We start from the raw sequence: 15,856 nt of genomic DNA on the forward strand, positions 1-15,856 counted from the left end.
GTTCTTCAGCCGTCCCCCCTACTCTTATTAACCCTTTCTTGCAAACGTACAGGTGAAAGCACCTCAACGGTGACTTTCTTTATACTGATTCTCCTTTTGTTAACGCCATATATTATTTGGGAAAGACTTCTGCACGCTGCGAACAATAGCATACACGAAACGAAAATCAATTATTTAATTCATGTGTTTCACTTATACATTTTTGCCAAAGCATCAGCCTTATTCATTCCATAAGACAAACCACATAGGTATGTGTGACCGCTTATACATTTCATTTGGCACATGATCTTTATTAACTTTTTGCAAGGCGTCTGCTTATTAGTTGACTTATACATTTTATGAATAATCAGCAATGGAAATTTGCCAAAAGGTATAAGGATATTTCTATCCGTGTACTCAGTAGTTCTCAACTCCGTAGTGGTTAGAAATCAATTCTTTGAATGCACCTTTCTTGGGGCTCACAGAAGTTCTATTAAACGCAGCCAGTACGCTGTTCGTCGAATCAGGTCCGAATACGTTGCAATAGGTGATACTGTACAAGTGACTGCTGTGCGACGCTTCCCTTCCTCTGCTGTCTTTAACGAATTTGAACCTTCCCACCAGAACTCGTTGTGGACAATGTTTTCGGGAGAAACTTCACGGGATATAAGATCTGCTGGATTGTTCTTTCCTGGTACGTGCCTCCATTTCTATTCATCGATGAAGCCTTGGATTTTCGCCACCCTGTTGGCAACGAAGGTGGACCATGTTACGAGAGCAGAATCAATCCAACACAATACACACGTTGGATACGTCCAAAAGCAAGCTGAAACTGATAACTCTGTCGAGGTCTTGACGTTGTCGTACAGCTGGAACAAGAGTAAGTCACTGCATAGTTCTAGCCTTGGGATGACTTCGGAGTGGAAATACATTTGATAGGGATGACAAAAGTCGGACCTTCACCGTCCTGTCCCGCATTGGGAGTAATAAAACTACGGTCGATGCGAATTTCGTTGAGAATTGGAAGTTTCCCGTGAAATTTTTACCAACTCTCACTCACCGTTCGAGGTATTAGTTCATCTCATTCCAAGCGGTTCCCGTTCCTGTCTTCTAACGTCCACAGATGCTGCATAAAAATATTGGAAGATGCTGTCGTGGCACTGATCAAGCAAAGAGGATCGAATAACGCAGCAATGAACAGATATGTCGTATTGATAGTGGACCATCAGGATCTAACTGAGGAACTTCAAACTGTAAAATCAAAGTATCGGTAGTGAGCATCCATGTCAGGTCCAAAGTTTTGGCAGATTAATCGGGATTCAAGTTCATTTCGTTACTGTCACGAATAGCCCCAATTTTAGATGGTCGAAAAATCTCACGCTAGCGAATCAATCTACAAAAAAATCTTTTTTCATCTCTTGCACCTAAATTCATCTACTCACATCGCTCTCCACATTTTTGCAGGAAATCTTTAAAATCCTCATCAATCTTCTCTCTATCTATCAAGCACGCACGCATCATACAACAGCAAAGCAAAAAAATTCCTGCATCTTAGATAGAGTCGCCCCCCTCGCGAATAGCCATATTCTGCATAGGCACGCCTTCCAAAACTGCGGGAATATTGCATTACCATTTCCTGAGCTTGAATCCACCGCATTCCATCATCTCCGTTATCTAGGAACTGTATTTAACTCGTCCGCACCAGTGATTACGTCGTCCGTGTAGACGTCCTCACGAATTGCTCGTGATGCAAGCGGAAAACGAATTTCGTTACCAGCTGCCAACTGCTGAAGCATACGAGTTGTCAGATAGGGAGCAGGTTTGGTTCCATACATTACGGTTTCCAGCTCGTATACCGTAATATCCTCATCAAGTGAAAACCAGAAGAATATCGACTGCAGTGGTGGATCACCTACGTAGTAAGGATTTGCCGTAACATTTTCTCAGCATCCGATACGAGAAGAATCTGCTTTGTTCGGCTCCGTAGGATGATTTCCTTCATATCCTCCTGCACAACTGGCCCACCAGAAGAACATCGTTTATGGACATGCATGAAACGTCGAAGACAACTCTGACCTTGGTGGTGGTACTCGCCTCCTTGACCACCAATATGGTATGGTATAATGGGATAGATAACACCATTTGATCGACTCCTTTCTGACGTCTTTGACCCTTCGCATATCCCCAGGTATTCAGCCATAAATGCGATATACTGTTCTCGTAAATTGGAATCCCTTGTCAACCATATTTCTGTTCCAAGAAGACATCGGAATGCGATATCCCGTGACACCCCCAACATTTTTTTTCCTTTGGTTAGTTTTCCGTCGATCTTGTTTTTCCGTGCTGAGTACCAATGCAACTGACGGCAGCTCCCACACCTGGACCCTACCTATCGATCCATAAACTTATGAACCGGGGACCAACGGCTTTGCTTCCCTTCCGATGGAAGGCGTGATCAGAGATGTTATGATTCAGAACATCCCGGCAGCGCCGACTGGGGCTGAACTCAGGCCTGCTGCGCTGAGAGGCAATCATGCTTACCACTACACCACCGGCGCCGCTAACTCTCCAAAGAGTTGGAAGAGCCTCTTCATTTTTGGGTAAAGGAACAGTTGGGGCCTCCCTTAGCTCAGTCGGTAAAGGCGCACCTACAAAGCAAGACCATGCTGGAAGTGGCTGGGTTCGATTCCCGGTCCGGACGAGGAATGTTTCGGCTTGGAAAATTTCTCGACTTCCCTGGGCATAGAGTATATATGTACCACACAATTATACTAATGCAAAAATGGTACGGCCACTGAAAGCTCTCAATTAATAACTGTAGAAGTGCATCTAGAACACTGAGTTGGGAGCACGCAATAAGCTAATATGCGATGAGCATTAAGATTAAAATGCGAAGAAAAACAGTGTGCCGACCTTCTGAACCTCGTTTTACTCCACGTTTGAACAGTTCCTCGCAGAGTTTTTCTTTTGGCGATAAAGAATTAGGGAATTCTACTTCTTCGCGTGACCACTGATTTGTGCGGATTTGTTTGATGTTGAGCAGCCACCACAAACTACCCATCCGTATACCTAATCCGTATGGCTTAGAAGATGATTATCGATAGAAATTCTTCGTCCGGTCTCGAAGAACTCGAAAAAAAAATCGATGCCTAGGATGATGTCGACTTCCTAGGATTGAAAGAAAGCCAGATCCACTCCTCTGGTAAATCCCATCCTTTCATGTTGATTGGGGTTGTGGGTTAATTCACGCTAACCTTGGGTAATACTAGAAAGGTCATTCCCGTTAATATTCCGAGACTCGTGAGCGTACCACCATTTAAACTTGATGATTGACCTTTCTGGTTGCCTGCCCATGCCGAATACCGAAACTTCACCTTGATAATTTTATTCGCTGGCTTAATCGTTCCGATACAAACTTACTTTCAGAGCCCGAACCGAGCCTAGCGTTAAACCTTTTACCAATGTCATCCTCAACGATGACCACCGCAGTCGCTAGCAGGATTCGCGGCGACACCTTCTGAACCAAGGTGCATATCGCCGTGGCCGCCACGTTAGTCAGTTAATTTTGATTGGAGTTCTTGGAACATATTTATTCATTCTTGATGTATGACTCTTACTTACTCCCAATAAACATTTTCATTTTTTGGTCTTAAGAAACATGTCCTCCAACTAATTTACATCATCTATATACTAAATAACCGTATTTGTTGTTCGACTGGCAATGATCAAAGTGTTTAACACACACTTACATTCTGAAGGCTGTTTGTATAAATTATGTTTCTTTACACTTTTATTATTGTCACATTTCAGATGCTCGAGAAACACCGGAGTTATTGAAAACTATTAACGAATTGATTGAAGAACGAGCACGCCAGCGGTTTTTAGAGCATTGGCAAAGACTGCAGTTGAATAGAAATATTTTACAAAGAGCTGAAGTAGCTGGACCTGCATTTACGTATCACACATCACCACTTAACAGACATCAGAATCAAAACGATCCAATAGAGTTTGCAGTAGATCCAAGTGATCCACGTTTCTACAACCCAAGCGTTGATAGTGCTTATAGCAAAACCAATTTTGAAGATGAAAATACTCCTGAGCAAGAACTGCTGCATTCCAATCCCATCAAAAATCTTCCACCTTCTCCACAGGATATAAAACCAAAGCTCCCGATTAACGTCAACCAGCAATCATTGGACTATAAACTAGGGAATAAAGAGCAAAGGTATGATGTGAGTGTGAGTGGAGTTATTCAGAGACCAGTGGAAATGGGCGGAGCAATAACAATGTACATTGTGGCTTTGATTGGAGGAATCAGTGCAGCTGTGACAGTTGGCTTAATTTCAATTGGTATTGGATGGTATACGTAAGTGTTGTCATTGCAAAGTTGATTGATTTATATGGCATTTTAAACATTAGAATACTTCCTAAAGATTTAAGCCCGATTTGACCCAGAAAACTTATTACTTAAGTGTATTGTACGCTACTTTACAACCTAAAACGTGACTTTAAAACACATATATCGAAATACCCTTGGATACCTACATCAAGCTAAGCATTCTGTTTACCCCTGAATGTAGGTAACCAATTTATTTGATTCTTTAAATACAGTGAAGATTCCTATAGTACGGTTAATAGGTACCGCACTATAGGAACCGACATTAACGAATACACGTAGCCTATGGGATTAGAGCTATTTGGGGACAAACACTTATTGTAGGGTAATTTGAAAAGATGACTTCCTGGTGTCTTCTGAAAAGTTATTAACAAGGTAGATGACCTCCTTTTGGGACAATCAGTAAAAGTGGTCAATTCATGAAACTGATCCTAGAGCTCCGTGATTTTTTCGAAACTGCTCATAGACGTCTTATTACAATTAATTCGGAGTTTTGACCAGACAGTGGACGCTGGGGACCACGGGATGGTCTACTTATAGATCAGGAACATCCGTAAAAGTGGTCAATTCATGAAACTGATCCTAGAGCTCCGCAAATTTTTTGAAACCACTCAACGGCGTTTTGACTGGAATATGGACCTTGGAGATTACAGGATGGTCCACTAGAAGATCCGGTTTTTTTTTTCTAAGCCACTCATAGACGTCTTATCATGTTAGAATTAATTTGGAGCTGTGACCGGAAAATGAACCGTAAAAGTGGTCAATTCATGAATCCGATTCTAAAGCTCCGTGTTTTTTTCTTCGAAACCGCTAATAGACGTCTTATTACAACTAACTACAGGATGGTCCACCAGAAGATCCGGAACATCCGCAAAGGTGGTCAATTCATGAAGATCTTAAAGCACCGCGAATTTTTCGAAACCACTCATAGACGTTTTACCAGACGCTTAAGACTACGGGATGGTCTACTAGAAGATCCGGAACATCCGTAAAAGTGGTCAATTCATGAAAATGATCCTGTAGTTCAGTGGTTTTTTTTTCGAAACCACTCTTAGACGTCTTGTCAGAATGAATTCGAAATTGTGACTGGAATATGAATTCTGGGTACCACGAAATGCTTCACCAGAAGATCCGGAACATCCTTAAAAGTGTTCAATTCATGAAACTGCTCCGAGATTTTTTCGAAACCACTTATAGACGTCTTACTACAATTAATTCGGAGTTATGACCGCAATTTGAATTCTGGGGACTACAGGATGGTCCACTAGAATAACCGGAACATCCGTAAAAGTGGTCAATTCATGAAACTGATCCTAGAGCTCCGTGTTTTTTCTCGAAATCTCTCATAGACGTTGTTCCGAACGACGAGAAACCAGCACCCCGGTGCGACAGGGTTACCCGGTCTACACGCAGCAGGATGAACTATACCTAAGAACACCAATATATACGCATTGAATTGTCAACGAATTGAATAGCTCCTAAATACCTACACACGACAAGTAAATTCACCATTAAAAAGCTAGAACAAAGAACAAGCAAGACGCAGAACAAGTTTTTTCTTAAAATTTATAATTATTCTAGTTTAAAATTGTTGGACAGAGAACAAACACACTAATAAGGACTAGAAATGTAAGTGAACACATAAACACAAACATTTAACAAACCCTTATAATCCTAATTAAATATATTGCAGCTAAAAAGCTGACTCATGCCCATTGCATAAAAACGAGTCGTGCTGTACCAGTCCGAAATCCAGTTTCTGTCCTAACAAACTTTTTAGATTTCTAACTGGAAATGCCGCACTCCGGGAAGGCTCCCGGTGTCACATCAGAGGAAACGTCTCCAAGCGGGTGTCTGGAAGAAGGCAACGCTAACCTCAATTTAGTGGCTTCTCAGGAAAGTGAGAGTGATAATGTCGGTGGCTTCACCGTTCGTTTCGAACCAACAGGTTCCAGAAAAAGCCGATCATCAAAGGCATGTTCGCGAGCTGTACGTGCCTCTCTCGATCTTCCGCGGCTCGAAGAGGAGAAGCGTCTGGAAAAAGCATTCATCGCCAAAAAGTACGAGATCCTGCAAGCCCAGCTTGATGATAAGCAAAGCAGCGGTAGCAGCGGTAGAACACGACGATCATCCCGTGGCAGTTTGCAGAGAACTCACGATTGGGTACAGAGCCAGTTAGTCCTGACCACGAGCAGCACCGCCGGACCAAAAACGATCCCCGCGGGTACTCAGTCCCAGACCGGTACCATTCCCAAGGAAGTTCTAATAGTTCCAGTGACTAGCAGTGTTACAGTCAGGAATGAGTCGAGTACGCTGGACATGCAGTCTTTGTCGATCATCGCAAATCCAACGGATCCAGTTGCGCCGGACGTACATAATACCGATATCTCATCGTTTGTTCTAACGCGTTATCGGCTAAAAGAACTGCTAGCGCAAAACAACACGACCGACTATGGTGAAGCAGCAGGTGGTTTCCCAACAATTTCGACGGATTATCGTGTGTTGCCGGCTACGGTGAATTGTTTGATCTCGCCGACACGCACCCCGGAAGCCTTGATGGAGCAGATAAGCAATCTTCAGAAGCATATGGACAGTCTTCAGAAGCAGTTGGCAGCTAAGACAACAAGCCCACACCAGAATGCGGATAGAAACCCGAATAGAGTTCAGCAACGCCAGAAGACAGTGTCATCGACGATGGGTGGTGTCGTTGAATCCGCTACGACATCGACTAATAGGCCGCAGCTAGAACGCAACGTTGCCTATGAATTTCCGACCAGCGAGGGTAATACCAGCTCTGGTAAGTCAAACGTGCTCCATTCCTATTACTACGATTGGCCTTAATATTATGTGCTCGGTTGATTCGTCAGCATCCGGACGGGCAGTTGAACAAATAAATAAAACACCCCCTCCGGCCACCGGACCATGTTTACTCCCCCTACTACCGCCATTCGCTCCGGTGTTTATGAGCCCTCCCCGAGGGGGGCGACACATCTAAATCTCAAGTTTAGATGCTCAACAAATCTCACACTAGCGAATCAATCTTCGAAAAATCTTCTTTCATTTGGCGCATCTACTTGCATCGTGCATCATCTTTTTGCAGGAAATCTTCAGAATCGTCATCAATCTTTTTTCTGTCTACTCAGCGTGCGCGCAGCTAGCCACAGCAAAACACAATCTTTTCTGCATCGTAGATAGAGTCGTCCCCCTCGGCCCTCCCCAAGCTCACTCTACTCCCCCCTCCGTGCATACAGTGTCATCCCATGTGTCTCCAATCATGTCGCCGATTATCCCTACGTCTGCCTCCACCTCAGCTGCCATCGATATTGCACCCCGGCAGCTATTTGGCGGACCCAACTCACAACAACTCGCCGCCAGACACGTCGTGCCCAGAGAGCTGCCTGTTTTCTCCGGAGACCCTGTCGAGTGGCCGTTGCTGTCTTCAAAATTCGACCGACATGTGTGGTTATTCTGATGGCGAAAACCTCATGCGACTGCAGCGATGTCTTAAGGGAAACGCGTTGGAAGCGGTTCGAAGTCATCTGATGCATCCGTCGTCTATACCGTTGATCATCGACACTTTGAAAACACTGTATGGCCGTCCAGAGCAAATCATCAACTCGTTGCTCACCAAGGTGTGGGCTACGCAAAACCCTAAGCCGGAAAATCTGGGTAGCCTGATCAATTTCGGTTTGGCATGCAAAAACCTTTGTAGCCACCTGCAAGCTGCAGATCTTAACGATCATCTTTCGAATCCCTTACTGCTTCAGGAGTTGGTGAGCAAGCTTCCAGCCACACTCAAACTGAACTGGTCTCTCTCCAAACGTCAACATACCAACGTCAACCTCATCACATTTGGGAGCTACATGGACCAGATCGTGACGGCCGCTAGTGAGGTGAATTTCCAGAACGAAGCGGAGGAGCATCGTAGCAAGCAGGAGAAACCAAAGACGAAGGAGAAGATGTACGTGAACACGCATGCTGCAGAGGAGAACAAAGTAGAGAATGTCCCTACTACCGAACGTAGGTGGAACAAGCCTAAGCCGTGTGCAGCCTGCCAGAAAGACGGCCACAAAATAAAGGATTGTCATGCGTTCCGCAAGATGACTCTCGGTGATCGCTGGAAATTCGTTCAGGAGCGATTCTTGTGTTCCTTCCTGTTCAATCTTTGGACTTCAGTAAACTTTGCAATGAGTTTCCGCATCTTCAAGGGCTACCAGTACAAAGCTACGCCGATGCTGTCCCTACAATTTTGATTGGTTTGGATAACTCGTTCGTGATGGCAACACGGAAAAGCAGAGAAGAAGTCAGAGGAAGCCCAATGGCTGCAAAAACCAGGCTAGGTTGGGTGGTCTACGGGAGCACATCCACTGGAGATGAACGATCAATTCATCAGCTCTTCCATATTTCCGTTCGTTCATCCGATCAAGAGCTCCATGATCTAGTGAAGAATTTGTTTGCGTTGGAAAGTGTGGGAGCTGTGTCTTCAACGATGGAGAGTGACGACGATCGACGTGCCAGGAAAATTCTCGACAGCACAACTGTAAGGACATCTTCAGGAAGGTTCCAAACAGGTTTGCTGTGGAAAAACGATAACGTAGAGTTCCCGAACAGCAGACCCATGGCGGAAAAGAGATTCCGTTGTCTTGAACGTCGTCTAGCATCGAAGCCCGAATTATATCAAAATGTGAAGACCCAGATCATCGAGTACCAAGCCAAAGGGTACATTCATAAGGTGAGCAAAAAGGAGTTAGCCAGTTTCGATCCCAAACGGACCTGGTTCCTGCCGTTGAACGTCGTTACGAATCCGAGAAAGCCAAACAAAGTACGATTAGTATGGGATGCGGCAGCTAAAGTCCAGGGACAATCGTTGGATTCTGCTCTTCTCGCTGGCCCAGATTTTCTCATACCACTCACAGCAGTTTTGAGTTCATTTCGCCAGTTCGAGGTGGCCGTCAGCGCAGATATCTGCGAGATGTTTAACCAGTTTCTCATCAGACCAGAAGACCGATCTGCTCAGTTGTTCTTGTGGCGAGACGATCCATCTAAGCCATTCGATGTGTTCGTGATGGACGTAGCCACGTTCGGCTCCACATGTTCGCCTTCTGCAGCACAGTTTATTAAAAAACGGAATGCTGTGGAATTTTCCGAACAGTTTCCACGAGCGGCGGAAGCGATCACGAATCATCATTATGTGGATGATTTCCTGTGTAGCGTACACACAGAGCAGGAAGCTGTTGAGCTGGCAGAGCAGGTACACTCCAAGGCAGGTTTCAACATTAGAAATTGGCTGTCAAACTCATGTGAGGTTCTAATACGGGTCGGGGAACAACAAGCGGAGTCGCAGAAAAAACTTCTCGTCGACAGGTCGGCTGCTTACGAACGCGTTCTTGGCATGATCTGGAAGCCAGAACCGGACCGAACCGTACCGTCTTTCAAGGGGTGTTTAGGGATGATATACAAGCTCTTTTACTGGATGACACGATTCCGACGAAAAGAGAAGTTTTGCGGGTCTTCGATCCCATTGGGCTAGTAGCTGTCTTCGTCGTCCATGGAAAGGTGCTCGTGCAACACATCTGGCGGTCAGAACTTAGCTGGGATGAGCGTATACCTGACGCACTGCTTGAACAATGGAAGAGATGGATCAAGTTGTTGAAGCAGTTGGATCACGTCGAAATTCCCCGCTGCTACTTTCCTGGCTACACTCCTGAAGATTACCGTTCCATGGAGCTGCATATTTTTGTTGACGCGTCTGAAGAAGCATTTGTGGCTGTTGCGTATTTTCGAATCGTCGAAGGATCCAGAGTTCGTTGCTCCCTAGTGTCGGCGAAAACGAAGGTTGCGCCTTTGAAACTCCTGTCTATTCCGAGACTAGAACTGTCAGCAGCCGTTCTTGGTGCAAGGTTGTCGAAGTCCGTAATTGAGAACCATACAATTCCAATCAACCGAAAAGTGTTCTGGAGTGATTCTCGCACCTTTCTTTCCTGGTTGCAATCTGATCCTAGAAAGTATCGACAATTCGTTGCTTTCAGGCTGACGGAAATCCACGATTTAACGCAGGTCGACGAGTGGCGTTGGGTGCCAACCCGGTTGAACGTTGCCGACGAGGATTCAAAGTGGGGTAAAGGTCCAAATATCGCCTCATACAGTCGCTGGTTCCATGCGCCATCGTTCCTCTATCAACACCCGGATCTGTGGCCTCTGCAAACAACGAAGGAGGTAGAGACAGTGGAAGAACTTCGTCCGGTACACCTCCATCAGAATGTCGTCGAAAATCAGCTGCTGAAGTTTGAAAGGTTCTCGAAATGGGAGCGCCTGGTCCGGGCGGTAGCCTACGCACGCAGGTTCGTTGACATCCTTCGCTGCAGAATCAAGAAGCTAGCACCAGGTAAAACAGAGTTCCTGAATCGGGACGAAATACTCAAGGCGGAGTCAACCATTTTCATACTGATTCAGCTAGAGACCTTTGGAGATGAGCTCGTTATCCTCAAGAGAAATCGAGGACTTCCCGCTGGAGAACAAATGAAGATCGAGAAAACTAGCAAAATCTCCAAACTTTCTCCCTTCCTGGACGAACAAGATGTCATGCGGATGGATGGCAGAATTGCAAATGCTCAGCAGGTATCGTTTGACTTCAAGTTTCCCGTGATTCTGCCCAAAAGACACGGCGGAACTAAACTCCTCGTCGATTGGTACCATCGGCAGTACAAACACTGCAATGGGTTTCACGTATCGGAGATGAGGGTTGCCTTCAAGCTAGCCAGAAAGCAATGCCAGTGGTGCAACATCTACAAGACGACTCCGGAGATTCCACGAATGGCTCCCCTGCCTCAAGCTAGGACGGTGTCGCACGTTCGGCCATTCACCTATGTCGGCGTGGACTACTTCGGGCCAATGCTGGTTAAGCAGGGACGCAGCGAGGTTAAGCGTTGGGTTGCACTATTCACCTGCTTGACCATACGTTCAGTGCATCTGGAGGTGGTGCACAACCTAACGACGGAATCCTGCAAGATGGCGATTAGGCGGTTCATCGCACGGAGGGGGGCCCCACGGGAGATATTCAGTGATCGGGGAACAAACTTCGTGGGCGCTAGCCGCGACCTGAAGAGGGAACTTCAGCACATCAACAGCAACCTTGCGGGTACGTTCACCAACACAGATACACAGTGGCGTTTCAATCCACCCTCCACGCCACACATGGGGGGGGTCATGGGAACGCATGGTTCGGTCGGTTGAAAGTGCGCTGGCATCTTTGACTACCGGAGGCAAGCCGGACGATGAAACCCTTCGTACGTTCCTGACCGAGGCTGAATCTCTTGTCAACTCACGGCCTCTCACATACCTGCCAATCGATTCCGAGGAACAAGAAGCACTTACCCCGAACTGCTTCCTAATGCTGAGCACTAGCGGAGTTAATCAGCCAGCTAGGGAGCCGATCCACGAGAGGTCAGTGGCACGCTGTAACTGGGACTTGTGCAAACAACTACTGGACAGGTTCTGGGGTCGATGGATCAAGGAGTATCTACGATCACTAAGCGTACGAAGTGGTTCGTGGATGAAAGACCCATTCAAGTTGGTGATCTGGTAGTTGTGGTGGAAGACCGGATCCGGAATGGTTGGCTGAGAGGACGAGTGCTACGTGTTTTTCCGGGACGTGACGGCCGGGTACGGAATGCAGAGGTATTGACAGCCAGTGCAGGAGTGCTGGTTCGTTCAGTGGCAAAGTTGGCAGTTCTGGAAGTGGGTGGTACTGCTGAAGTAAACATCGAGCAATACGGGTCGGGGAATGTTCCGAACGATGAGAAACCAGCACCCCGGTGCGACAGGGTTACCCGGTCTACACGCAGCAGGATGAACTATACCTAAGAACACCAATATATACGCATTGAATTGTCAACGACTTGAATAGTTCCTAAATACCTACACACGACAAGTAAATTCACCATTAAAAAGCTAGAACAAAGAACAAGCAAGACGCAGAACAAGTTTTTTCTTAAAATTTATAATTATTCTAGTTTAAAATTGTTGGACAGAGAACAAACACACTAATAAGGACTAGAAATGTAAGTGAACACATAAACACAAACATTTAACAAACCCTTATAATCCTAATTAAATATATTGCAGCTAAAAAGCTGACTCATGCCCATTGCATAAAAACGAGTCGTGCTGTACCAGTCCGAAATCCAGTTTCTGTCCTAACAGACGTCTTATCAGAATGAATACGGAGTTATGACCGGAATTTGGACAATAGGGACTACGGGATGGTCCACCAGAAGATCCGAAGCATACGTAAAAGTGTTCATTTCATGAAACTGATCCTAGAGCTCCGTGTTTTTTTTTCAAAATCACTTATAGCCGTCATACTACAATTAATTCGGAGTTGTGACCGCAATTTGGACTCTGGAGACTACAGGATGGTCCACTGGAAGATCCGGAACATCCGTAAAAGTGGTCAACTCATGAAACTGATCCTAGAGCTTCGTGGGTTTTTCAAAACCACTCATAACCCAAGTAACATTGTAAGCTTCATAGAGGTTTTATAGCATTCTACAAGTCTAAATCATGGTCTACAGAACCCTCATAAAACCAAAATTGTTACTTGGGAAACGTTTAATCAGAAATAATTCGGAGTTGTGATCGGAATAAGGACGCTGGGGACCACTTATTCATCACTCAAAAGATTTCGAGCATTCGTAAAAGTGGTAAATTCATGAAACTGATCCTATTACTCCGCGGATTTGTTGAAACCACTCATGGACGCCTTATCAGAATGAATTTGGAGTTGTAACCGGAATATGAAACCTTAGGACCACGGGATGGTTTACCGGTAGATCCAGAACATCCGTAAAAGTTATCATTTAATCAAACTGATCCTGGAGCTTCTCGATTTTTTGTAACCACTTGTAAATACCTTATCAGAGTAGATTCGGGCTTGTGACTGGAATATGGACACTGGAAACTATGGAATGGTCCACTAGAAGATCCGGAACATCCGTAAAACTGATCAATGCATGAAACTAATCCTAAATCCTAAATGTCTTATCAGAATGAAGAAGTTGTAACCGGAATATGAAACCTTAGGACAACGGGATGGTTTACTGTTAGATCCGGAACAACCGTAAAAGTTGTCAATTTATGAAACTGATCCTAGAACTCTACGTTTTTTTTTCAAAACCACTCATAGACGTCTTATCAGAAGTAATTCAAAGTTGTGACCTGAATATAGACCCAGACGACCACGGGATGGCCCACCGGAATATCCGGAACATCCATAAAATTGTTTAGTTCTTGAAACTGAGCTTAAAGGTCCGCTTTTTTCGAAAGCAATCTTTGATATCTTATCAGAATCAATTTGGAATTATGGCCAGAAAATTGACCCTGGAGACATCCCAACTAACAATTTTAGCTGCAGATTAGCTTACACAGCCAAAAATTGGCTTATACAGCTAATATTTGCCTGTATAAGCTAGTCTGCAGCTAAAATTGTTTGTTGGGATGTGTCCAATGGTTGCAAAGCCATATTTAGGAAGACAAAAACATTAGCGCCCAAACCATCACTTTTAGGTATATGGTGTTTCTTCGTATTTTTTGGCCAATATTTTTATGTAAGTGAAATTAAGGTGGTCCATAAAATTGTTTAAACAAACTTTGTTTTTATTGTTTGGGATAGACCAATGTTTTAAAAATTTGTGAACAGTCTGTTTCAAGCAACTTTGCTGAAAACATCAAATTTATATCTCTTATGGTTCATGAGTTATGATTATTAAAAACGAGCGGATTAGGGTGGCCCCTAGAAAATCGACTCTCTTAAAATATTTTTTTAAACGTTTATTTCTCTTAGTTGAAGACGCTAATTTCAAATAACAGACTAAAGTGATAATTTAGTATACATAATATTTTTATGAGGAGACAAGTATAGAATTGATTGTTCCGTTAGAGTACGGCAGTGTTAAAATTGCATATAGAGACTAGAAAGTGGGCTAGGCCAACTTTAGGAAAGTACAAATCGGTTTTATCATCTCTCTTTACCAAACTCCCCCGTTGAAGAGGGGTGGTGAGGGGTATTCCCCCCCCCCCCCTGCCACCACTGGCAAAAAGAGATGATCACCGACACGCTCATTCACCGACACAGCATTGCTTAATAGAGATCAAGGAAACGGATACTCGAGACTCTTTAGCATGCTACCTAAAACCACACATCGTAGCATGCCTCTACCTGTTGAAGACTGAACATAGGTACCTAGTTAGGTAAATTGTGACATGGCAGTGGATACCTGTTGATTTTTAGTACCTATTGATTAGTATATAGCTCGTAGATAAAAGATGGATTCTACAGTGGTGTTGAGTACTTGGCACTAATGAAGTCTGCAAGTAGTAGACGAAAAACGCGTATCTGTCAAAAAAGATAAGCAATTATAATGGAATTTAAAGGAAATAAACCAACCCACTCAAAGCTCTTCATAATAATATTGTTGATGACGAGCTTTTTACGATTGTAGGGCATATGTCAAGGTTCGTGGAATGGAAGCCACTCAACAAATTGTATTAACTTTCGTTATAGGGGGAATGAAAGAATGGCTTTATTTATCCTAACAGGCCAAGCTTCAATCATCCCTCGATGTTCGTAATAACAATATCAATGTATTATGCTTCCAACTCTGAAGATAACTCAGATGAGACATGAGACAATCAAGCGCGAATACCTTCACAAGGATGTATGTAGTAATTTTGTGGTTGCCCATACAAAAATAGTTATTTGATATTTTGAGCGTAAAGCACCAAGTAATTATTTTTGTTGACGCCACGTGGTCCATTGTGCGAGCTCCATTGAAAAAATGTAATGTGCGTTAATGAGATGAAAAGTGAACATTTCATATCATCCAGTCACACTACATTCCCAATTTTTTATTCTCTTGGAGTTTGGCTTCAAGATTTTCACATTCCAGTGGAAATCACAATCGATTTTCACCAGCTTTGCTAAATAGCAGCTGTTGTTGAAAGATTTTCGTCACGATCGATTATATTCAAATTTGTCTCATGACAGTCAAACGAGCTACCAAAATGAATCGACGTGGCTCATTTTTTTTTGCTATTTTGTACCGCAACAAACATTTCAAAAAGCTGGATCCTCGAAGTTGAAAATGTTATCAAATTACCAAAAATATAATCAAATTTATTATTACTTTTAAAACTAGTCCATTTGAAAAGGATGGCTCAAAAACCCAAAATAGGAAAAAAATTCTCATCCATTCCAATCACACGCATAATATGACCAGCTCATTTGCTCAGAAGAAACTGAGATTGGTGAGAATAATAATTTTCAGGAAGAATATCGACGGAATAATGTGCTGAAGGAAGTTTACAGTAAAGTTACAATTTGTGAAGATGGTACGAATAATTTGTATGTTGCTCCTTCTTGTGTTACAGAACTCAAGAAAAAAATCTCAAGCTGCTGTTGTGGCCTGCTATTATGGTTGATGT

At 43.9% G+C, this 15,856-nt stretch overlaps 2 protein-coding genes across 2 annotated transcripts in view; both read left to right on the plus strand.

Annotated features, from left to right (window-relative positions):
- LOC135715125 (uncharacterized) overlaps positions 1-4,975 on the plus strand; it is a gene marked incomplete at its 5' end in the record, with an annotated part of 29,237 nt that extends 24,262 nt beyond the window's left edge. The window contains one exon of the mRNA XM_065238534.1: positions 3,790-4,975. Within this exon, the coding sequence (XP_065094606.1) occupies positions 3,790-4,349 (560 nt within the window). The remainder of the gene's footprint in view (positions 1-3,789) is intronic.
- A 4,018-nt stretch (positions 4,976-8,993) lies between these two features.
- Positions 8,994-11,608, plus strand: LOC135715126 (uncharacterized). The gene is made up of 2 exons (XM_065238535.1): positions 8,994-9,814; positions 10,405-11,608. The coding sequence occupies exons 1-2, from the start codon at positions 8,994-8,996 to the stop codon at positions 11,606-11,608; spliced, it is 2,025 nt and encodes a 674-aa protein (XP_065094607.1).
- Positions 11,609-15,856: the final 4,248 nt, after the last annotated feature.

This window comes from Ochlerotatus camptorhynchus, unplaced genomic scaffold (genome assembly GCF_037179485.1).
Source record: "Ochlerotatus camptorhynchus isolate MF236.1 unplaced genomic scaffold, CSIRO-AGI_Acam_v1.1 ptg000815l, whole genome shotgun sequence".
Taxonomy (NCBI): Eukaryota; Metazoa; Arthropoda; class Insecta; order Diptera; family Culicidae; genus Ochlerotatus; species Ochlerotatus camptorhynchus.